General features: G+C 41.7%; 1 protein-coding gene and 1 pseudogene across 1 annotated transcript in view; one reads left to right on the top strand and one right to left on the bottom strand.

Moving 5' to 3' along the window:
• Positions 1 to 369: 369 nt before the first annotated feature.
• The window catches only part of METTL16 (methyltransferase 16, N6-methyladenosine), an 80481-nt gene continuing 55104 nt past the window's right edge, over positions 370 to 25746 (top strand). Inside the window, exons 1-2 of the mRNA XM_044248145.1 lie at positions 370 to 513; positions 4088 to 4215. Coding sequence (XP_044104080.1) covers positions 4088 to 4215 — 128 coding nt within the window. The 5' untranslated portion in view covers positions 370 to 513. The remainder of the gene's footprint in view (positions 514 to 4087; positions 4216 to 25746) is intronic.
• On the bottom strand, positions 3280 to 3429 carry LOC122907979 (annotated as a pseudogene).

Raw genomic sequence — 25746 nt, forward strand, 5'->3', positions numbered from 1 at the left:
GTAATGATTAAATGAGACAATACATGAAGCAAGAGACCTGTTGCAGAATAAATGCTAACTGCCCGCCGGCCATCAAATCCTAAAGCTCCCCTCCCCCTCCTTCCGCCCTCCTCATAGTCCCGCCTAACCGCAGTGTGATTTAGTAAGTCTAAAGTGGGACCCAGAAAGCTACATTGTCGTTTAAAAAAATCTACATTACAAAACAAATTCCCAAACAGATTCTAATGCAGGTAGCCCTCACGCAAAAGACTCCACTTGCTACCACGCCCCTTCCTTGTGTCGGGAGCGGAGAATTCCAGGTCTCGCGATGGTTTTTCTTTCTTAAGGTTCTGCTACAGGTCGCGCGAGAGTGGTTCGTCCAATCACGAGGCTGCATGCTTGCCCAACATGGCGGCGCGCTAGGAGCGTAACATCTGCGTTTCTAGGTGCTTCGCTCTGCGGGTGGTTTAAGACTCTGAAGTTGTAGAGGTCTACTCCAGATCGGTCATTTGGAAGAAACTTTTGAGTTCAGATGTGAGTCATTCAGTATCTCTTGGGCGGGTTGAGAGGTTATTTAACGTATATGGCCCAAGTTCCTTATTCTTGGGTTCGGGGCTGGTGAGTGGCTGATTTGGGGCCTAGGGAGACATACCTGATGGGTGGGTGGTTTTGTTTCTGTGTATGTGCGTGCATGTTGCGCGCACGGGTTCTGGACCGGTGAGGTGCCTACTTGGGGTCTAGGGAGAGAGACCACATGAATGAGTGAATAAGTTGGGATGGGTTGGTGTGTGTGCGCGATTGCGCACGTGGAGGAGGTTAATGGTGGGATGGATGGGAGGAGTTGGCGCCTAGAAGGGAGACTAGGATTGAAGTACAAAAGACCCTAGAGGCTGAGGAGGTTTAGAGAGATGTGAAACTGAGGCAGGAAGACTGAGTCGATAAAATGAGCGTATGGGATGAGTGGAGGAGATGGGGAAATGGCAGTGGCTGAACTAGAGGAAAAAGTAGAATTTATGAAGGAAGGCGACGAGAAAAAACTGAGACTGGAGTTGAACTGAGAGAGATCGATACAGAAGAAAATCGAAGTTAGAATCGGAAATTAGAATTCGAAGAGGAATTTAGATTCTTTTGAGTGTTCAGGTAAATGGTAGTTGAAGAGTGGGAGAAACCAAGGAAAGAGTAGCATGGAGATGGCAAAGATCAAAGAAAGCCGAGGCGTCAGCTTCAAGGGTGTACTGCTTTGGCTTTCCGAATCCACTCGGGTAACCCAGAAAAAAAAGTCCAGCCTTGAGTAGGGCTGCCTTTTTTTTTTTTTTTTTTTTTTAAAGATTTTATTTATTTATTTGACAGACAGAGATCACAAGTAGAAGGAGAGGCAGGCTCCCCGCTGAGCAGAGAGTCCGATGCGGGACTCGTCCCAGGACCCTGAGATCATGACCTGAGCCGAAGGCAGCGGCTTAACCCACTGAGCCACCCAGGCGCCCCAGGGCTGCCTTTTTGAGTGCCAAGATGACTGTTTACAAAAAATGAGAGTGCTGTGTTTCAGTGGCTTGGGACAGTGAAAAGAGTTCCATCATGTTTTCAGTCAACAAATAACTTATGAGTGCTTACTCTCCCAGACCCTGATTTAGGCACTGGGATATCGCAGTGAACAAGACAGACAAATATTTTCCCTCATGAAGCTTATGGCAGGGCAGATTTTAAAGAATAAGTAAATACTGTATGTGAAATGTCAGATGTGTAAGTTCCCTGTTGAAGACTGAAAGTTTTAAGGGGAGAGGAGTGTGTTCCACTCACTCACTGCACATTTAAGTGTTCATTTTATACTAAGAAAGGGTATCAGGGTCACCTGACTGGCTTGGTCCTTACAGCATGCTATTCTTGATCTCGGGGTGGAGAGTTCAAACCCCACCTTAGATGTGGAGCCCACTTTAAAAAAAAAAAAAGAAAGAGAAGGGAAAGACAGTGAGAAGGTGAGGTTTTATCAAAGGCCTGAACAAGGCAAGGGTACCTAGTATATATGTATTTCTGGGGGAAGAGCAGTCCATTCAGACCAACCCAAAAATCCAAGGAGACTAATGTGGCTACATAAGAATGAGCCAGGAAGAGAAAAGTAGATTAGGCTAGAGAGAAGGGGGAGTGACAGGGTTAATGCCAGGTAAGAGTTTGACACTCGATTAAATTTTGAGAAATAGGATAGATTTGGCTACCGTTCCATTGCCTTCATTAGGAGGTTAGCAAAAAAGTGGCTTTATTGACTCTTTATCTTTATCAGAAAGGTTGATTAATGTAAGATATAAATTAAATCTGCCATATCTGTAAGAGTTCTCGCTCTTTCTGTTGCAAATGGATAAATCTTAAAACACTACAATCGATGGTTTTTCTTCAGTTTCATATCTTGCTATAAATGTGTTAATTTTTTTCTTTTTTAATCTGGAAGAAGACAATTGTTTTCATTTGGTTTTAACTACCTTGGAATGAAAGACTGAAATTTATAAAATAGGAGATATATATGTATATATTTTTTAAAGTTTATTTATTTATTTGAGAGACAGAAGGTGAGAGTGGAGAGTTCAGAGGGAGAGCAGACTCACTGCCAAGCAGGGAGCTGGATGTGGGACTCGATCCGGGGACTCCAGGATCATGACCTGAGCCAAAGGCAGTCGCTCAATCAACTGAGCCACCCAGGCGTCCCTAAAATAGGAGTTATATTTTGAAACATTAGTGATTTAATGATGTGCTACCAAATATTCAGTCCATACGAGATCCTTGTAAAAACTAACCTCTGATTGGTAGTTCTTGGCTATAAATTATACTGCCTTCTGCCCTTTGGTACTTTCTAAAGAAAGGTTTGCACTTTCCATGGTTTAAAAAAAAATGGTGTGTATACTTTTGAAACTGCGATAAAATATACAGAACATAAAATTTACCATTTTAAGCATTAAAAAAAATTTTTTTTTAAGATTTTATTTATTTGACGGGCAGAGATCACAAGTAGGCAGAGAGGCAGGCAGGGAAGGGGGGGAAGCAAGCTCCCTGCCGAGTAGAGAACCCCGTGTGGGGCTCTATCCCAGACCCTGAGATCATGACCTGAACCGAAGGCAGAGGCTTTAACCCACTGAGCCACCCAAGTGCCCCCATTTTAAGCATTTTTAAGTAGTTTCCTGGCATTATGTACGTTCACACGGTTATATAACCATTGCCACTCTCCATTTCTAGAAGTTTTTCATCATCCTAAGCAGAATCCCATTAAATAATAACTCAACATTCCTACCTCTTCCCCAAACCCTGTTAACCTCTATTCTACTGTCTATGAATTTGCCTATTCTTCGTATCTTATCATGAGTGCGATAATACATTTGTCCTTTTGAATGTAGCTTATCTTTGAATTAGCAATAATCGCGCCTCGGATAAACCTCATTGGCTACGATACTGCCACTGCGCAAAGCTTAGCTTATCTTTCTAAGCATAGTATTTTTAAGATTTATTCATGTTGTAGGGTGTATCAGAATTTTAATCCTTTTTATGCCTAAAGGACATTGGATTGTATGTGTGTATGTACCACTTTTTCTTTATCCATTTATGGACACTTGGGGTTGTTTCTGCCTTTTTGGCTGTTGTGAATAATCCTGCTGTGAACATTGATGTGCAAATATCTGTTTGAATCCCTGCTTTCTGTTCTCTTGGGCATATACCTAGGAGTAGAATCGCTGGATCATATGATGGTAATTCTATGTTTAACTTTTTAAGAACTGCTGAACTGTTTCCACAGCCATTGTATATTTTCCCACATGCAATGCTCCGATTTCCTAACATCCTCACCAGCACTTCTTAACTTTTTTCTTCTCTTTTAATAATAACCATCCTGCTGGGTATGAAGTGATACTGTGGTTTTGATTTGCATTTCCCTAATGACTCATGATGATGTTAAGCATATTTTCTTTTGCTTATTTGTTGCGTACATTTAAAAAATATAACTTCTATTTTCTCAGTTGATTGGCAGAAATACGTTGGCTGTAACTGTTGACTTGGCAACCACCACTCTTCCCCATTAATGTATTTTTTTGACTAAATATGCTGACTTTTTTCCTTTGTTTTCTTTTTAAAGATGGCTCTGAGTAAATCAATGCATGCAAGAAATAGATACAAGGACAAACCTCCTGACTTTGCATATCTGGCAACCAAATACCCAGATTTTAAGCAGCATGTTCAGATAAATCTGAACGGAAGAGTAAGGTAGGTAACATGAAAAATTCTTTTTTTTTAAAAAGACTGTATTTATTTATTTGACAGACAGAGATCACAGGTCTGCTCAGCAGGGAGCCTGATGCAAGGCTTGATCCCAGGACCCTGAGGTCGTGACCCGAACTGAAGGCAGAGGCTTAACCTGGACTAAGCCTCTTAACCTGGACTAAGCCATCCAGGCACTCCAAAATGAAAAATGAAGAATTCTTTTTTTTTTTTTTTTAAAGATTTTATTTATTTATTTGACAGGCAGAGATCACATGTAGGCAGAGAGGCAGGCAGAGAGAGAGAGAGAGAGAGAGAGAGAGCGGGGCTCGATCCCAGGACCCTGAGATCATGACCCGAGCTGAAGGCAGAGGCTTTAACCCACTGAGCCACCCAGGTACCCCCAAAATGAAGAATTCTTAATACTGTATTCTAGTATAATCTGAATGGACTCAGGGTAGTGGAAAGCATACTGGACTGATAATACACCTGAATGCTAATCGTAGACATTTCTTGAAATTTCTCATCTGATTTTGGACAAATCACTTAACCTGTCTGGGTTTCCTTTTTGTTTGTTTTTGGGGGGATGTGTGAGGAGGGGGAAGGAGAGGGAGAGAAAGAATCTTAAGCAGTCTCCATTGCTCTGCCAGGAGCCCTACTTGGGGCTTGATCTCACAACTCTCAGATTGTGACCTGAGCCGAAATTAAAGAGTTGGATAATTGACTGAGTGAGCCACCCAGGCACTCCTGGGTTTCATCTTTTTAAATTATAAAATGAGAAGATTGGACCAAATACTTTTCAGTTTCTTTCTGACTTTATGAAACCTTGATGTCCAAATTATTGCTTACCCAGTAGGGATCCCAGAGTTAAGTGCAGAAACCTTGGGACTGTGCTCTAAAACATGGTGCTGGGGTGCTTGGGTGGCTCAGTTGGTTAAGTGTCTGCCTTCGTCTTAGGTTTTGATCCCAGGGTCTGGGGATTGAGCCCCATGTTGGGCTCCCTGCTCAGTAGGAAGCCTGCTTCTCCCTCTCCCATGCCTCCTGCTTGTATTCCCTGCCTTGTTCTCTCTCTCTCTCTCTGTTAAATAAATAAATCTTAAAAAATCTAAAAAAAAAAACAAAAAAACCCATGATGCTGATGTGGGCCTAGAGTTCTTATTTTATTTACTTATTTTTTAGTGAGGATTCTTTATTTTTAATTTTTTTAAAAAGACTATTTATTTATTTGACAGACAGCTATCACAAGTAGGCAGAGAGGCAGGCAGAGTATTTATTTATTTGACAGACAGCTATCACAAGTAGGCAGAGAGGCAGGCAGAGAGAGGGGGGGATGCAGACGAGCCCGATGTGGGGCTCGATCCCAGGACCCTGGGATCGTGACCCAATCCGAAGGCAGAGGCTTTAACCCACTGAGCCACCCAAGTGCCCCTTATTTTTAATTTTTATTTATTTTTTATTTAAAGTATTTAGTCCTTATTTTAAGTGTGTTTTTACTTTAACGTAGGTAAGAAAATAATAACCAGACATCAAAACTGATTTCACGGATACTATTACTTCGATGTTGATAAATTTATTTAAAAAAAAATTTTTTTTTAATTGGAGAGAGAATGAGAGCACAAGCGGGAGTGGAGGGGGCATGTGGGGAGGAGCAGAGGCAGAGGGAAAAGCAAACTCCCCCCGCTGAGCAAGGAGTCCAGTGTGGGTTCCTTCCATCCCAGAACTCTGGGATCATGACCTGAGCCGAAGGCAGCTGGTTAAGTGTCCGACTCTTGATTTTCTCTCAAGTTACGATCTTAGTGTTTTAAAATCAAGCCCCACATCAGGCTCTGTCCTCAGTGTGGAGTCAGCTTGTCTCTTTCCCTCTGCTCCTCCCATGCTCACACACACTTTCTCTCTCTCTTTCAAATGAATAATTAAGTAAAACCTTTTTTTAAAAAAGTTAAATTTAGTTAAAAAGTTGATTTTTAAAAATTAAGAAAATATTGTGTGCTGTGGGAAATGGCAAACATGATAATGGTGTGGGAATAACTGATACATGTGTTATACTGTTGAGAAGGAAATCTTTAACTGCATTCCTAAACTCTGTGGGAGTTAGAGGCTGGACATTCCAAGCCTTCCTGGGGAAAGTTGTGATTTAAGTATGAGGGGCAGGAGGAACAGGATTGTGGAGAAAAGGGAAGGTACGGAATAATAGTATCACAGGACTTGAGGCATTTTGATGACCTCTTACTACTAGCAGTCTCCGTATGATTTTAGAAATGGAGGTCCTAGGGCAGGATTTAACCTGAGGAGCAAGATAGCCTAGAAATAATATAAAAGTTTAAAAATGTATATTTAGGGTACCTGGATAGCTCAGTTGGTTAAGTGTCTGCCTTCTGCTCAGGTCATGATCCTGGGGTCCTGGGATCAAGTCCCGCATTGGGCTCCCTGCTCAGTGGGGAGCCTGCTTCTCCCTCTTCTATTCCCTCTGCTTGTGCACACGTGCGTTCTCTCTGTCAAATAAATAAAATCTTTAAAATAATAATGTATATTTATGCTCATATTTCTGGGAGATAATCCTTAGTTTTCATCAGATTCTGAAAGTGATTTGGGCCCCTTTCTTCCCCTAGTACAAAAGGTTAGATCAAATGCCCTAGGACTATGGTTTCAAAGTTTTTTGTCTACTCAGTTAAAAGTTGAGAATAGTTCCATATCAATGTTTGTACAGCTGACCATATTCCTATATTAAGTACATTAGAAAATAGTTCAAACTAAAAATTAAACGTCTTTAAATAAGTTATAGTATTTTCTTTGCATACTCTTTTTTTTTTTAAATTTTATTTATTTATTTGACAGACAGAGATCACAAATAGGCAGAGAGACAGGCAGAGAGAGAGGAGGAAGCAGGCTCCCTGCTGAGCAGAGAGCCCGATGCGGGGCTCGATCTCAGGACCCTGGGGTCATGACCTGAGCCGAAGGCAGAGGCTTTAACCCATTGAGCCACCCAGGTGCCCTCTTTTTTTTTTTTTTTTTTTTTAAGATTTTTATTTATTTATTTGACAGAGAGAGATCACAAGTAGGCAGAGAGAGAGAGAGAGGAGGAAGCAGGCTCCCCGCTGAGCGGGCAGAGGAAGAGGGAGACTTAAGCAGGCTCCACACCCAGCACTGAGCAGAGCTCAATCTCATCACGTGAGCTGAAATCAAGAAAGAGTTGGACGCTTAACCAACTGAGCCACCCAGGTGCCCTAGGAGTTTGGAATTTATTTATTTATTTATTTATTTATTTTTAAATTTTTCTTTGGAATTTATTTTTAAGGACATGGTATAAAGGCTTCTTGTGTCTTCAGAGTTACCCATCCCTGTCCTAATCCACTAAAGTTTAAAGGCAGGGAATAACATGTTCAGAGTTGTGGGTTTTTTTTAATTCTTTTTTTTTTTTTTTTAATTTTTTTTTTTAAAGATTTTATTTATTTGACACAGAAAGGTCACAAGTAGGCAGAGAGGCAGGCAGAGAGAGAGGGAGGGAAGCAGGCTCCCCGCCGTGCGGAGAGCCCGATGCGGGACTTGATCCCAGGACCCTGAGATCATGACCTGAGCCGAAGGCAGCAACTTAACCCACTGAGCCACCCAGGTGCCCCCAGAGTTTTTTTTTTTTTTTTTTAAAGATTTTATTTGTTTATTTGACAGACAGAGATCACAAGTAGATGGAGAGGCAGGCAGAGAGAGAGAGAGAGGGAAGCAGGCTCCCTGCTGAGCAGAGAGCCCGATGCGGGGCTCGATCCCAGGACCCTGAGATCATGACCTGAGCCGAAGGCAGCGGCTTAACCCACTGAGCCACCCAGGTTCCCCAGAGTTGTGTTTTAAAGAGAAATACTTTTGGAGCGTGGACGAAGATGGGCTGCAGGGGAAATTAAGATTGGAGGTATAGGGAAGTGAGTAGGAAATGGTTTCAGTGATCCAGATTAAACACTGGTGGCCTAACTAGATAGACGCAGGAGGGATAAGAAATCACTGATGAATTTGAGTGAAATTCATGAATAGAATTAGCAGGACATAGTGGAAATTAAGGAATCTGAGCCAGATATGGTGCTTGTGATTTTAATTTAGCGAGAGGATGGGTGGTAATGCCTAGTTTATTGAGTTAGGGAATAAGGAAGAATGAGCTCATTTGTGGGGAGATGAGATTTTAAGTTTGGGGCATATAGTACCTGAGAAGGCTGTGGGATATTCAAGTAGGGTTATTTTGTTGGCAATCAAAAATGAAGTTTGGGAGAGCGGGATAAAGCAGTGATGTGGAGGTGGTGTTAGTGAAGGTCATGGGTCTTTGAGCTGAATCCTGAAGAATGAATAGAAGGGGGAAAGAATTCAGGTATAGAGAACAGATTTTTGTGTAAGGTTTGTTTAAGTTTGGAGAGTTGTGTCTAGATGGGGCTGAACTGAATATAGGATAGTGGGCTCAAAATAACAAGATGAGACTGAAGGGAAAAGAACAGGTCACAAAGAGCCTCTCATAGCATGCAAGTTCACTTGATTGCTCAGACACTGGAGGAATCACAGGGTTTTTAAGATGGTTTAAGATTAACATTTTTTAAAATATGGCTCAGAGAAAACCAAAGAGATCTGTTATTATAGTGTATCCGAATGGATTAAAGGTATCTGGCAAGTAATAGACATTCAGTAAATTTGTTAAACTCTCGAGAATAGGGATGCCCGGGTGGCTCAGTTGGTTGCGTGTCTGCCTTGGGTTCTGGTGATGATCTCAGGGTCCTGGGATTGAGTTTTGCATCTGACTCCTTGCTCAGCAGGGAGCCTGTCGCTCCCTCAGCTTGTGCGCAGTCTCTCTCTCTGGCAAATAAATAAATAAAATCTAAAAAAAACAAAAACAAATAAACAGCCCTGCGTCTACCACATGACCCAGCAATTATAATCTGGGACATTTACCCTAAAAAAAAAATTCTGTAGAATCTAACTTCTGTGCCATTTACCAGTGGCATACTTATTTTTTTCTCCAAGTTTTTATTTTTATTTTTTATTTTTTTAAGGATTTTTATTTATTTATTTGACAGACAGAGATCACAAGTAGGCAGAGAGGCAGACAGAGAGAGAGAGGAGGAAGCAGGCTCCCTGCTGAGCAGAGAGCCCGATGCGGGACTCGATCCCAGGACCCCGAGATCATGACCTGAGCCGAAGGCAGCAGCTTAACCCACTGAGCCACCCAGGCGCCCCTCTCCAAGTTTTTATTTAAATTATGTCTAATTAACATACAGTATTAGTGTAGAATTTAGTGATTCATCACTTACAGATGCCTGCTGCTTATCACAAGTGCCTATCACTTGTTTAATCCACCCCCATCCCACCCACCTCATAAATGGTTTACTTAATTACAGATAAATGAAAAATAAAGGGATGGGCAAAAATATACTGGGCAAATGAGTGTTCCCCCAAATTAGAAAAAGTAAAATAGAAGGCAAAAAAATCATCAAATTAGAAAAAGAGGACTAGTTTACATTAATAAAAGCAATAATTTTAGGGTACCTGGGTGGCTCAGTGGGTTAAGCAGCTGCCTTCGGCTCAGATCATGACCATGGGGTCCTGGGATTGAGCCTTGCATGGGGCTCCCGCTAAGTGGGGAGCCTGCTTCTCTCTGCCTGCCACTCCACCTGTTTGTGCTCTCTCTGTCAAATAAATAAATAAAGTCTTTTTAAAACAATTTTCTTTTTTCTTTTTTTTTTTTAAGTTTTATTTATTTGACAGAGAGAGATCACAAGTAGGCAGAGAGGCAGGCAGAGAGAGAGAGGAGGAAGCAGGCTCCCTGCTGAGCAGAGAGCCCGATGCCGGACTCGATCCCAGGACCCTGAGATCATGACCTGACCCGAAGGCAGAGGCTTAAACTACTGAGCCACCCAGGCGCCCTTAAAACAATTTTCATTGAAAGTTAAAAAAAGTGATTTTAGAATTTTAGAAAATATAACAAATATTTTTTAGTAAGTGTTTAATATAACTTGGAGACGTTTTTCCTTTTATTTCTAACCAAGTAGACGTAAATAGAGCAATGGCCTTAGGGACTTTGAAAGGATTCAGGAATGCTTAAAAACAATTAGATAAAGATACTTGTGTTGGGGCCATGTCTGACTGGCTCAGTTCTAGACTCTTGATCTCAGGGTCATGAGATGATGCCCCATGTTGAGTGTAGAGCTTACCTACAAAAAAATTTTGTGTATGTTTTTTTCTTGAGGAGATAGTGTTCAGAGCTCTAACCTATAATTTAGAACTTCACTTTTCAAAAGGGTCATTGACCCAAAAAACATTAAGTACTGCTGATAGGGTTCTAAATAATATAATCAATAAATTTGATTCAATGATATGTTTTGAACATTTAACTTATAAACATGAATGCACATTCTCTTTTTTTCCTCTATTTTTTAAAGATTTATTAATTTTATTATTATTATTATTACTATTTTTTAAAGATTTTATTCATTTATTTGACCGAGAGAGACCAAGCAGGTAGAGAGGCAGGCAGAGAGAGAGAGAGGAGGAAGCAGGCTCCCTGCCAAGCAGAGAGCCCATTGCGGGACTCGATCCCAGGACCCTGAGATCATGACCTGAGCCGAAGGCAGAGGCTTAACCCACTGAGCCATCCAGGCGCCCCTAAGATTTATTAATTTTAAAGACAGCTCGAGAACAGGGGGAGAGGAAGAGGGTAAAGTACAGAATCTCAAGCAGACTCCCTTCTAAGTGTGCAGTCGGGTGTGGGGCTTGATCTCAGGATCCTGAGATCATGACCTCGACTGAAATCAGGAGTTCAACACTTAACTGACTGAGCTACCCAGGTGCCCCACTTTTTAAGAACGTTTGATTTATTTAAGTAATTGCCCCATGTGGGGCTCAAATTCATGACCCCAAGATGAAGAGTTGCATGCTCTACCGACTGAGCCAGCCTGGCACCCCATGAATGCACATTCTTTTAAAATCATTTGCCCAGGTTTATAACAGTAAGAAATGACTGAGCTGGGGGTGCCTGGGTAGCTCAGTTGGTTAAGTGTCTGGCTTTGGCTCAGGTCATGATCCCATAGTCCTGGGATCAACTCCTGAGTTGGGTTCCTGCTCAGCAGGAGAGTCTGCTTCTCCCTCTGCCTGCTGCCCCTGTCCCTGCTTGTGTGCTCTCTCTCTCCAATAAATAAATAAATAAACTCTTAAAAAATTTGTGTGTGTATACACACATATATGTATATGCATGTACATGTATATGTGTATGTACATATATGTACATGTACATGTATACATACATATATAGTTATATATAACTACATATGTATATAGTTAAAATGTTGCTGTTCCCCCCCATCAAAATCCCTCTTTTGGGGAGAAAGATTGGTATGTGTCCAAAATTCAAAGAAAAGATGCTCAAAGCAATAAACGAGTAATGGGTGGTAACAAGGTGTGTGTGAACTTTAACTTCACAATATATTTTAATATCTGTCTGGGTATTTAAGATATTTAACATCTAGATCTTTAGGTTATAGCAATTAAAATATTAGTACAGTATTGGATCAAGAATGGGCATTCTGAAACAACAGTGTGGCATTCCAGAACACACCTAAGTCTAAATAGCAGAACAACTGCATATGCATGTTAAGTTGTGGGATGATTCCTACCATTTGACTCAATAGCGTACCTCCCAGAGGGAATGCAAAGTGAACAGGGTGAATCTTCTTTTATTTTTAAAGATTTTATTTATTTATTTGACAGAGAGAGATCACAAGTAGTCAGAGAGGCAGGCAGAGAGAGAGGAGGAAGCAGGATCCCCGCTGAGCAGAGAGCCTGATGCGGGGCTCAGTCCCAGGACCCTGAGATCATGACCCAAGCTAAAGGCAGAGGCTTTAACCCACTGAGCCACCCAGGTGCCCCAAATCTTCTTTCTTAATCAGTCTTGACTCCTGTGTATTTCTCACCATGTGAATATCATATCGTGCTATAAATGGTTAAGGAGATTTTTCCAATCTAAAATTTTTGACCATACTGGATTTTTACTTTATGTGCTTACTTTAGAACCTGTCAAGTAAGTCTGTTGTGTAGAATAGGGTAGCATTTTAGTTCGTATGGGGTGAGGCAGATAGTAATGAATTTTTTTAGTAATGGTTTTTTTTTTTTTTTTCCTTGAGCCAGAGCGCTGAGCCTGTATTAGTGGGTGAAGGGGCAAAGAGGGGGAGAGAGAGAAAGAGAGAGAGAGAATGAATCCCAGGCAGGTTCCATGCTCAGTGCAGAGCCCAAATGGGGCTTTTTTCCAGGACCTGAAGATCATAACTTGAGCCCAAGCCAAGAGTTGGACGCTCAGCTGACACCAATCTAGGTGCCCCCAGTAATGGATTTTTTAAAAATATTTTATTTGTTTCACAGACAGAGATCACAAGTAGGCAGAGAGAGGGGAAGAAGCAGGCTCCCTGCTGAGCAGAGAGCCCGATGTGGGGCTCGATCCTAGGACCCTGGGATCATGACCTGAGCTGAAGGCAGAGGCTTTAACCCACTAAGCCACGAAGGCGCCCCAGTAATGGATTTTTAATAGATGCAGTTGGGACAACTATGGGGAGGGTGCATTTAGATTTCCTTTCCTATATGTTATGCAAAATATATTCCTGATAACTGAATGATTTCAATATATTTTTTAAGTACTAGAAAAAAATATAGGTATATATCTTAACTTTGGTTATAGAAATGGGTTTTCTAAACATACTCCAAAGGTAGAATTCATAAAAGAAAAGATGGCTGGATTCAACTACATGAGATATAAACAGTTTTACATGTCAGGGAATACTAAAAGTAAAAGATGACAGAACACTACAAATATTTACAGCCTATGGCAGAGAATTAGCCTTCTCAATATAAAGAATTCTTACAGGTGCGCCTGGGTGGCTCAGCGGGTTAAAGCGTCTGCCTTCGGCTCAGGTCATGATCTCAGGGTCCTGCGATCGAACCCTGCATTGGGTTCTCTGCTCAGCAGGGAGCCTGCTTCCCCCTCCCTTCTGCCTGTCTCTCTGCCTACTTGTGATATCTGTCTGTTAAATAAATAAATAAAATCTTTAAAAAAAATTCTTACAAGACAATAAGAAAAAGTAAGAAACTTTTATAGACAAAGGTAAAGGTTAAAAATGGGTAGTTCATGTGCTCGCTTCGGCAGCACCTATACTAAAAAATGAGTAGTTCACAAGAGGAAAGACAGTAGACCTTATTAGCAAAGGTAAAGCATTAAAATATCCATCGGGACACTTGGGTGTCTCAGTGGGTTGAGCATCTGACTCTTGATTTCGGCTCAGGTCCTGATCTCGGGGTCATGGGATTCAGCCATATGTTGGGCATCATGCTTAGTGTGGAGTCTGCTTGTCCCTCTCTCTCTGTTCCTCCCCCTGCTCACTCACTGACTCTGCCTCAAATAAATGAATAAATAAAACATTTATAAAAGGAAGAAAATATCCATTAATGGCAAAAATGTCAAATGGGGCCTCCTGGGTGGCTCAGTGGGTTAATGGCTCTGCCTTCAGCTCAGGTCATGATGCCAGGGTCTTGGGATCGAGCCCCCCGTGTTGGGCTCTCTGCCTAGCAGGGAGCTTGCTTCCCCTTCTCTCTGCCTGCCTCTGTGCCTGCTTGTGATTTCTGTCTGTCAAATAAATAAAATCTTTTAAAAAAAAAATGTAGTCAAATGGTACAGAAAAAATGCTGGGTAAAATTGCAACTTTGAAGATAATGTTTGTTTAAGGATGTCTATCCTCAAGCTGTTTATAACAAGAAAAATTGGAAGTAATGTAAGTATCTAGTACGTAGATTCTTAACAGTGCGGTTCCATGGAATATCGTGGAGCTTGTAGAATGGATGTTGCAGGTGATCAAATGTGATAATTTTGTTTCAGGCTAAAACCATAGAAAGGGACTAAAAAGTTATGGGTTGTAATCAAACACATTGATGTTCTTTTTGGAATAGGCAAAAGTTATTTTTTTTTTTTTAAAGATTTTATTTCTTTATTTGAGAGAGAGAAAGAGTATACAAGTAGGGGGAGGGATAGAGGGAGAAACAGACTCCTTGCTGAGTGGAGAGCCTGATGTTGGACTCATCCCAGGACCCCAAGATCATGACCCAAGCTGAAGTCAGTCGCTCAACCAACTGAGCCACCCAGACACCCCTAGGCAAAAGCAATTTTTAAGTTTTTTGCAGGCTAGGGATGCCTGGGTGACTCAGTTGGTTACCTGTCTATCTTCAGCTCAGGTCATGATACCAGGGTCCTGGGATGAGTCCTACATCAGGCTCCTTGCACAGTGGGGAGCGTGCTTCTCCCTCTGCCTCCTGCTCTCCCTGATTGTGTGTGTGTGTGTGCGTGCGCCCACACTCTCCCTCTCTGACAAATAAATAAAATCTTTAAATTTTTGCAGGATAAAACAGGCTAATCTAGGGTGCCTGGGTGGCTCAGTGGGTTAAGGCCTCTGCCTTCGGCTCGGTTCGTGATCCCAGGGTCCTGGGATCGAGTCCCGTATCAGGCTCTGCTCAGCGGGGAATCTGCTTCTCCATCTCTCTCTCTGCCTACTTGTGATCTGTCTGTCAAATAAATAAATAAAATCTTAAAAAAAAACAACAGCAGGCTAGTCTGAAAGAATAGGAAGAGGATGAGGCAAGCTTGAGGAGAGCCTCATTTGTTTCTCTTTTTTAAAATAGTTTTTTCGGGCGCCTGGGTGGCTCAGTGGGTTAAGCCGCTGCCTTCGGCTCAGGTCATGATCTCAGGGTCCTGGGATCGAGTCCCGCATCAGGCTCTCTGCTCAGCAGGGAGCCTGCTTCCTCCTCTCTCTCTGCCTGCCTCTCTGCCTACTTGTGATCTCTCTCTGTCAAATAAATAAATAAAATCTTTAAAAAAAAATAGTTTTTTCAAGATTTTATTTGAGAGTGAGTGAGCAAGAGAGCGATTGTAAGTTGGGGAGGGGAAGAGGGAGGTGGACAAGGAGGCTCCCCACTGAGGGGCTTCTGTTCTTTAAAGATGGAAGCAATATGAGCTTATTAATAGGTGGCAAGGTAGCATATTTAGAAGGACTCCCCCTTCTTGCTTACTTAGTTAAGAGTTGTTTTTGTTTGTTTGTTTGTTTGTTTAAAGATTTTTATTTATTTGACAGACAGAGATCACAAGTAGGCAGAGAGGCAGGCACAGAGAGAGAGGGGGAAGCAGGCTCCCTGCTGAGCAGAGAGCCTGATGTGGGGCTTTATCCCGGGACCCTGGGATCATGACCTGAGCTGAAGGCAGAGGCCTGACCCACTGAGCCACCCAGGCGCCCCTAGTTAAGAGTTCTTAATGATTGTCTACATTGATATTTTTATTTTATTTATTTTTAGCATGGCTTTTTATTTATTTCCATGTGATGTATGAGAAAGAATGTCAAAATATAAACCCAGTTAATTAAGAAAAAGGAGTTTCAGACAAAAGTGAAGACTTGATCAAAGTGTCATTTATTTGCTCAACTCTTAAGCAGAGTGTTGTATGAAGAGAGGGGATTCATTTCTCAGTCAGTCATTCTAAGGACCAGTCTTAAGGGTGCCGCATAGCAGTTCTAGAGGTTTTGATAGAAACCATGAGCAGGGGGAGTGGCAGGCAAAGGGAGAGGGAGAAGCAGACTTCCCACTGAGCAGGGAGCCCAGTGACCTTGATCCCAGGACCCGAGGATCATGACCCCAGCCAAAGGCAGACACTTAACCCACTGAGCTACCTAGTCACCCCTTTAGATAATTTTTCTAACTTTACTGATATTGAACTTCATCATCTAAAGAAGAGGGATAAAAGGACATGCTTTGGATTTTTGTCATAAAGGTTAGTGATAATGCATGTAAGGTGATGGCATTATAGACACTTTGAAAATGATAGGTTGTTATGCCTGGTGTAATCGATAAGGTGACTGGGATTGCTAGTGTGATGTCGCTCTCTGTTTTTCTTTCCTGCATCCATTACTGCTTTGATGTAATCATATCTGGCCATTGTAACTAGATTTTAGTTCATACATTTTTCACAGTAACCAGCCCCATGGAAATATCCTGCAGTTTGAGCCCTACCAGTTGAGTTTGGATGAAGTGTGACACTTAACTGATTTGTTTTTATGTTTATTTTTATTTTTTTGAAAGATTTTATTTATTTATTTGACAGAGAGATCACAAGTAGGCAGAGCAGCAGGCAGAGAGACAGGGGAGCAGGCTCCCCGCTGAACAGAGAGCCTGATGCAGGGCTTGATCCCAGGACCCTGAGATCATGACCTGAGCTGAAGGCAGAGGCGTAACTCACTGAGCCACCCAGGCATCCCACCTGATTTGTTTTTAAACCAAAGACCCAGCTCTTGAAGGGTTTTTTCATATGTTATGCCTGTACGTTTTTAACCTCTCGGTGAATATCTAATAGAAACCAGTATTGGAAAATTGGTTGGGAGGATTTACCCCTTATTGTTATTACATGAGGTTCGGTGGTCTCTGTGGTGTTAGAGTGATTGTTATTTTTACCATGGATCACAGAATGTATCCTTCCAAACTCTATAATGGTAATACTATATTCACCAGTAGCAGAGCAGGAGTCATTCTGGGGAAATCAGACATGAGCCTGTTGACAATAGGCTATTTTGTGAAATTGGATGTGTTAAACAATAAAGACTTGATGGAATAAATTGCTAATTTCCACATGAGAGCTAATTTTAGTTCGGTGATCTCAGAAATGGAATGAGAAAAGATCTTGCCTGTATTCAGGATTTTTTAATATCCCAGGGTGCTACAGTGACCTAGATATTTAACTAGTAAAGCCAGATGACTAGACTTTGTCCTACAAAAGGATTTCCAACCCTTAAATTAGTGTCTGTGTTTTCTTAGAAGTAAGAAAATGAATGCTTGCCTTGCTAACAAAGTCTAAGAATCAGCTCTTCATAGATATTTTTCAGTTTAATTTGAATAGCCTCTGTTTAATGTCTTGTATGTTTTGGTAATAGGATGTTCCTGTTGGGACACCAAGTGTCCAACTCTTGATCTCAGCTCAGGTCATGATCTCAGGGTTGTGAGTTCAAGCCCCATATTGGGCTCCATACTGGGCATGGAGCCTACTAAGGAAAAAAAAAAAGATGTAGTTCCTTATTAATAAATTGTATGCTATAGTCCATCAAGGTGAACATATATATGTTTTTAAATAACAAGAATTATTTATATAAACAATAACTTTCAAGCCACTAAGAAAACATTAATTATTATATTGTTTCTCTTGCTCCAAATGTTTCACGAGGCTGTGTAATTAATGCTTAAGCTGCAATACTCTCTTTGGTGATTGTTGTCACATGGGAAATATCCCGGTTTGGTTTCCAACAGAAATGTCCCTCTTTCATGGAGAAGTATCCTGGAACCATGGGCCTGTTTTCCTATTTTGGAAAGGGGATTTTTGTTATCATACAGATATTATAGAACACTTAATGGGAAAATTATAGTAATATATCCTTCCTGGGACGCCTGGGTGGCTCATTTGGTTAAGCGGCTGCCTTCGGCTCAGGTCATGATCCCAGTGTCCTGGATCAAGTCCCATGTTGGGCTCCTTGCTCAGCAGGGAGCCTGCTTCTCCCTCTGCCTCTGCCTGCCTCTCTGTCTGCCTGTGCTCACTCTCTCTGATAAATAAATAAATAAAATATTTTTAAAAAAAGAAATATATCCTTCCTAATAACTACATTTATAATGGTAATGTTGCATACATAAAAGAAAAATGTCACCATTCTTCCATCCCCAGAAGATCAGATTGTTTTGTGTTCCTTTCTAAGTCTTTGTCCTTACACATATATAGTATTTTTTGTGATTGTAATTTTGATACAGATATAATAATAGGACTTTTTTTTACCCCTCCCCCCAGTTGGCATTATAAACATTTTCCATATGTTATAAAACAGTTATGAAGGGGGGCGCCTGGGTGGCTCAGTGGGTTAAAGCCTCTGCCTTCGGCTCAGGTCATGATCCCAGGGTCCTGGGATCGAGCCCCACATCGGGCTCTCGGCTCTGCAGAGAGCCTGCTTCCTCCTCTCTCTCCCTGCCTGCCTCTCTTGCTTACTTGTAATCTCTGTCTGTCAAATAAATAAATAAAATCTTAAAAAAAAAAAGTTATGAAGGTGATAACTATGTAAAATATATTCAGGTAAAACAAAAATAGGAGGGAATGGTAGAGGGAATGGAAGTGTCTGCCCCACTCACCCACCCATCTATTTGCATATCCAGAAGTGGCCCTTAACCCTTCCAGACTCTTTTTTTACCATATACACATGGGATCATTTTTGTTTGGTTTTGGGGTTTCTTTTTTGTATAACAATGTGATCACAATGTATATATATATATGCTTTCTTTTTTTTAAGGTTTTATTTATTTGTCAGAGAGACAGAGCACAAGCAGGCAGAGTGGCGGCTGAGAGAGAGAGAGAGAGAAAGAAACAGGCTCCCCGCTGAGCAAGGAGCCTCATGTGGGACACGATCCCAGGGCTCTGGGATCATGACCTGAGCCGAAGGCAGTGGTTTAACCGACTGAGCCACCCAGGTGTCCCTATATATATATGCTTTTATTCAAAGGTGATATGTATATATATATCAAGAAATATTCTTCATGTAATAGTATGTGGACCAGCCCAGTCTTACTCCTATTTATTTATTTGAGAGAGAGAATAGTGCACACACACAAGCAGGGGTCAAGGAGGGGGATTGGGAGAGGGAGTCTGACATGGGGCTCAATCCCAGGACCCTGCAGTCGCATCGGGAGCCAGAGGCAGATGCTTAACCAACTGAGCCACCCAGGCAACTCCTCAGTCTTAGTCCTTTAAATGACTGCAGACTAATCTCCTTATTGATTACTGTTAGATTATTTCTAAAATTTCTGATTATGAAACTTAATTTTTTTTTTTAAAGATTTTATTTATTTATTTGACAGAGGGAAAGAGTTTACAAGAAGTCAGAGAGGCAGGCAGAGAGAGAGAGGGAAGCAGGCTACCACTGAGCACAGAGCCCGTTGCCGGGCTCAATCCCAGGACCCTGAGATCATGACCTGAGCTGAAGGCAGAGGCTTTAACCCACTGAGCCACCCAGGCGCCCCTGAAACTTAAAATTTTTTAAGATTCTTTTACTACTGGGTCGCCTGGGTGGCTCAGTGGGTTAAGCCTCTGCCCTTGGCTCAGGTCATGATCCCAGGGTCCTGGGACTCTGCTCAGCAGGGAGCCTGCTTCCCCTCCTCTCTCTCTCTCTCTCTCTCTCTCTCTCTCTGCCTGCCTCTCTGCCTACTTGTGATCTCTCTCTCTGTCAAATAAATAAATAAAATATGTTTAAAAAAAAGATTGTTTTACTACTGAACTTTTTAAAAGGTGTTTTTTTTTTTTTAGGATTTTATTTATTAGAGAAAGAGAAGGAAAGAGTACAAACAAGGGGAGCGGCAGGCAGAGGGCGATTGAGAAATGGGCTCCCCACTGAGTAGATAGCCTGATTTGGTGCTCGAGCCCAGGTTATGACTTAAACCAAAGGCGGATGCTTAACTGATTGAGCCAGCCAGATGTCCCCCATATTTTTTTTTAAAGATTATTTATTTGAGGGGCACCTGGGTGGCTCAGTGGGTTAAGCCGCTGCCTTCGGCTCAGGTCATGATCTCGGGGTCCTGGGATCGAGCCCCGCATCGGGCTCTCTGCTCAGCGGGGAGCCTGCTTCCTCCTCTCTCTCTGCCTGTCTCTCTGCCTACTTGTGATCTCTGTCTGTCAAATAAATAAATAAAATCTTTAAAAAAAAAAATAAAAATAAAGATTATTTATTTGAGAGAGAGCAAGGTGGGGGTGGGCAGAAGGAGAGGGAGCATACTCCCCTCTGAGTGTGGAGCCAGTTGGGGCCTCTGTGGGGTTTGATACCAGACTCTGAGATCTTGACCTGAGCCAAAATCTAGAGTCAGCAGCTTAACTGACTAAGCTCCATAGGTGCCCCAAAAGTGTGTTTTTTTCCACATAGTCACCCCAGAAGTGTGTGTGTAGGTTTTTTTTTTTAAGTGTTTTGTTACTGTTTTTTTTTCTTAAGTGCATTTAGGGTAAGTTGCTGGGCTTTGCTAGAAAAGTTGCAGTACTCTTACCTATACATGGAAGGCCAAAAGTTGTAGTACTCTTACCTGTACGTGGAAGGCCAAAGAGGTGTTTGGATGGCTAGATTTTATTCTGTTAACCTGCTTTTTAGCTAGCACAGGGATCTGCATTTATGAGATTAGTTTGATCACAGTTTCTTGTCATTTGGCAAGTAAGATTTTGGGTTGTTTAGTCTAAGATTGTTAATAGTCACTTGCACTGTTCCAGAATTTTTTTTTTTTTTTTTTGCATGATATTACTCTCATTGCTTATTTGACCCATGGGATGTAAAAGTTAAAAAAAATCCTTAGGGAGCTACCTTGGTAGCTCAGTTGGTTAAGTATCCAGCTCTTGATTTTGGCTCAGGTTGTGAGATTGAGCCCCATGTTGGGGTCCGTTTGCTTAAGATTCTCTTTCTCTTCCCACTTTTCTCTTCTTTTCTTCATCCCTCCCCCCACCAAAAGAAAAATCAGTCATGGATAAGTATGAGTTGGTGGAAAACACAACAAAAGACCATGGGTCTGCTTTTGGTTTTGTTCAACAAATTGCTATTCATAATTCTCACTATTACTATATTCTAATCAGATCTGTCATGTGGAACCCATAACTCTCCCCTCATCTCAGGAACCTTAGTCCTAATTTTCCTTCTCCTAATTTAATCTCTCTCCATCAGTTGGCCTCTTCTCTTTGACTTTTTATAAATTTGAGATAGAATTCACATACTATAAAATCATTATATTTCATTTTTTTTTAAAGATTTTATTTATTTATTTGAGAGAGAGAGACAGTGAGAGAGAGCATGAACGAGGAGTAGGTCAGAGAGAGAAGCAGGCTCCCCGTGGAGCTGGGAGCCTGATGTGGGACTCGATCCCGGGACTCCAGGATCACGCCCTGAGCCGAAGGCAGTCATCCAACCAACTGAGCCACCCAGGCGTCCCTTTATTTCATTTTTTAAAGACTTATTTATTTGAGAGAGAGAAAGAGAGAAAGCACATTTGTACTGCTGGGAGGGGCCGAGGGAGAGAGAAACTGAAGCAAACTGCGCTTGGCGCAGAGTCCTCTATGTGGCTCCATCCCACAACCCCGGACATCTTGACCTGAGCTGAAACCCGAGTCAGATGTTCAGCTGACTGTGCCATGCAAGTGGCCCTAAAATCATCATTTTAATATGTACAATTCAGTTCTTAATATGTCGCAGGGTTACACAAGCATCACCACTAATTCTAGAACATTTTCGTCACTCCCCGAAAAAAACCTATTCAGCAGTCACTCCCAACTCTGTCCTCTCTCTCTTTAGCTCCTGGCAACCACTAATCTTACTTTTGCTATATATTTGCATGTTTTGGATATTTTGTATAAGTAGAATAATAATATGTGGTCTATGTGACTTTCAATTGACTTTTTTTTTCTTTTAAAGATTTTACTTATTTATTTGATAGAGACAGGGCAAGAGAGGGAACAAAGGGAGGGGGAGTGGGAGAGAGAGAAGCAGACTTCTGTTGAACCAGGAGCCCAATGCAGAGCTCCATATCAGGACCCTGGGGTAACGACCTGAGCTGAAGGCAGATGCTTAACGACTGAGCTACCCACCCACTGACTTTAAAACATGTTTGAGTCTTCAATTAAAAAATTACTAATAGGGCGCCTGGGTGGCTCAGTGGGTTAAGCCGCTGCCTTCGGCTTGGGTCATGATCTCAGGGTCCTGGGATCGAGTCCCGCGTCTCGGGCTCTCTGCTCAGCAGGGAGCCTGCTTCCCTATCACTCTCTCTCTCTGGCTGCCTCTCCATCAATACCACCACTTATGCTGCCCCATCTCTCTTCTCCCTTGCACAACAACTTCTTTTTTTTTTTTTTTAAAGATTTTTATTTATTTGACAGAGAGAAATCACAAGTAGGCAGAGAGGCAGGCAGAGAGAGAGAGGGGAGGAAGCAGGCTCCCCGCGGAGCAGAGAGCCCGATGTGGGGCTCGATCCCAGGACCCTGGGATCATGACCCGAGCCGAAGGCAGAGGCTTTAACCCACTGAGCCACCCAGGCACCCTGCACAACAACTTCTTGAAGAATTATTTTTACTGTCTTCATTCTTCCCATACCATACTTAATCTTCAGCTCATTCCAGGGTGGTTTCTAATTCCACCTCTACCAAAGCAGCTCTTGGAAAAGGTCTCCAGTGATCTTGTGTCACTAAATGCAATTTTGGTTTTCAGTTGACTTTTGAGAGGCAGGTTACTTTGCTGATACTGTTCTTCATGGATACCCTCTTCCCTTGGCTTCCTTGGCACCACACTTTCTTTCACCCTTTCTGTCTCCTTGTGTAGCTTCCTTTGTAATGGTTGTTTGCATAGCCACTAAAGAAAGGAGTCTTTTTTTTTTTAATTTATTTATTTGTCAGAGAGAGAGAGAGCAAGAGCAAGCACACGCAGACATAGTGGCAGGCAGAGACAGAGAGAGAAGCAGGCTCCCCGCTGAGCAAGGAGCCCGATGTGGGACTCGATCCCAGGATGCTGGGATCATGACCTGAGCCGAAGACAGCCCCTTAACCAACTGAGTCACCCAGGCCTCCCAGGAAAGGAGTCTTTAAGGCTTAGTGCAGAGCTCTCTTCTAATCTTGTATTTTCCCTTTAAGCATTCTCATCATTCTGGGGCCTCACTCCTTTGTTTTGCAAATCGCTCCTACATTTGTTTCTTCAGACCAGATTTCTGGGCTTTCTACCTGGAGGTCACTGCTTCCTCAGTATCCCTACTTGGATATCTCAGATTCAGCTCAGATTTATGATATTTATCCTAAAAAATGGTTCTCTGTTAGAGTTCCCAATTTTAGTGAATGGCACTGTTTATCTGTTGAACAGGCCAGAACCCTAGGGAACAGCTATGAATACATCCTTTCTCACCTCACATACAAGTCCACTAGCAAATTTGGTAAATTTTCCTTCCTGAGTATCTCTTAATTCTTTTCACTTTCCCCTGGCTTTGCCACCACCACCTTTATCCAGCCTCTTAACTCATGTTAATGCGGTATTCCCTCCCAAGTTTTTCCTTTGTTAATTTTTATTCTGCTCTTAGTAATTAGCTAAGTTACCTTTTCTGACTTGTTCTAAGGTAATTCCACTAATTATTTAGGTTTCATAGCACTTTGTACCTAACCTCTGTCAGATTGTCACTGTCCTGAAGGGAGAGATGTGTCTGTATTTGCATACTGCGGCATCTCTAGCACTTTGCCCAATGTCTAGCACATAGTTGATATATGGTAAATGTGGAATGAATAAAGGAATAAATGCCCACTGTCACAACTTCTTGAAAATTTTATTTTATTCTGTATAACTCAGTTGAACAAAGTGAAGTAATCTCTGCACCCAGCGTGGGGCTCAAACTCACAACCCTGAGATTAAGTCAGCCATGCACCTTGGGATAAAAACATTTTTATACTTCATCTTTGAAAGTACAGGGAGTCAAGTTCCCCAGCTTTTTATTTTTTTATTTTTTATTTTTTAAATAGTTCCACTGTTTACAAGACAGGTAACAACCTGTAAGCGTGTGAATTGTTTAAGGCTTGCAGTTGTTTATTGTCCACACAGATTTTAAGAATCAGGGAAATTTCATATAAAATTATGGTTTGTTGGTTTCCTTTAGAGGTTTTAAAGATCTGGCAAAATGGCTGGTAAACTCACTTGACATTAATTACCTGGAACTGGGTGGTGATCATACTCTTTGAAATGGCCATTTATAGGGCGCCTGGGTGGCTCAGTGGATTAAGCCACTGCCTTCTGCTCAGGTCATGATCCCAGGGTCCTGGGATCAAGCCCTGCATCAGGCTCTCTGCTCAGCAGGGAGCCTGCTTCCTCCTCTCTCTGCCTGCTTGTGATCTCTCTCTGTCAAATAAATAAATAAAATCTTAAAAAAAAAAAAAAAAGAAATGGCCATTTATGTCATCTGGCATAATGCTACTAAAAGTGTGGCTTCTCCACAGACTGTTTGTTACTGTCTACAGAGGTAAGGATCTTGTGCTACATGTTTAAGTTCAACAGACATTTCTTTGGTCGAATGTTCTAATTTACAGGCCAGCACAAGCTCTCTATCTTGTTAGGGACTGGCATTTTGAATAGCACCGTGTAAATATTGGAGTTGTATTCCCTGATTTTCATAATTCTATTCAAAATGCCAGTGCAAAGTCACATTCAGAAGTTGTGGGAAAGTAATTATGTCACGTCAGGTGTCCTGCTGTTGCTGTTACACTATTTAAGGTAATACTGTTCAAGCTTATTTTATAAGGTATCTAGACTATTAAGTTTCTTTGATATAAAAATTATGACTTTTTGCCTTTCAGATTTTAAGGCTTTGAACATAGGCACTGTATTAGGACATAATTCATTTGTGTGTTTAGCCATGAAGGTTAATAGAGTAGGCTACTTTTACAGAATAAAGGATGTGAATTTATTTGAATGACCTAGTGTGGTACTCAGAGTGAACTTTACATACGTAAAAATTCGATTTTTATTTCTCTGTCATTGAAGGAAATGAAGTCCCATCTTTTCACAGATTTCACAGGAGTTAAATGCAGTATTCTTTTTAAAAAAACATTGTATTTATTTATTTATTTTTAAGATATTTATGTATTTATTTATTTGACACAGAGAGAAAGATCACAAGTAGGCAGAGAGAGAGGGGGATGCAAGCTCCCCTCTGAGCAGATAGCCCGATGTGGGGCTTGATCCCAGGACCCTGAGATCATGACCTGAACCAAAGACAGAGGCCCAACCCACTGAGCCACCCAGGTGTCTCAAGATTTTATTTATTTGACAGAGTTACATTGAGAGAGGCAACAGAAGCAGGGGGAGTGGGAGAGGGAGAAGCAGGCTTCCTGTGGAGCAGGGAGCCCACTACAGGGTTCAGACCCAGGACTCTGGGATCATGACCTGAGCCGAAGGCAGAGGCTTTAACCCGCTGAGCCACCCAGGCACCCCTAGAATGAAAAGTTTTTATAGATTTAATCCCCCCCTTTTTTAAGCTCCATTTATCTTGTTGACCCCGAGATTGTACTGCTTTTAATTGAGAAAGAAATCCAAAGGTAATAGAAGTCCTTTTTTTTTTTTTTTTCAATTGATTGAGGCAGTTCCTGTGCGATTGAGTGAAGCAGAAATGTGTTCGTGGTTGCTTGCTCATGGACTAATTCTCTTTTATTAGGCCCCACAAATGACAAAATTAATATATATCTACTTAGATGTCTAGGAATAGACTTAATTTTCCTTTAAATAGTCTTAATATATATTTTAAAGAGAATTTTTATTGCTAGCATGTATTGATACAATAAACTTCTACTTGTACTGTTTCGTAGAAACTGGTCTTTAAAAGCTCATCAGTCCCCACTTAAATGTAAAGGGGTTATCACTTTTGGAAATTATTGTCCTCCCTGGGGTGCCTTACTGGCTTGGTCGCTAGAGCATGTGATTG

The sequence above is a fragment of the Neovison vison genome, chromosome 5, assembly GCF_020171115.1.
Source record: "Neovison vison isolate M4711 chromosome 5, ASM_NN_V1, whole genome shotgun sequence".
Taxonomy (NCBI): Eukaryota; Metazoa; Chordata; class Mammalia; order Carnivora; family Mustelidae; genus Neogale; species Neogale vison.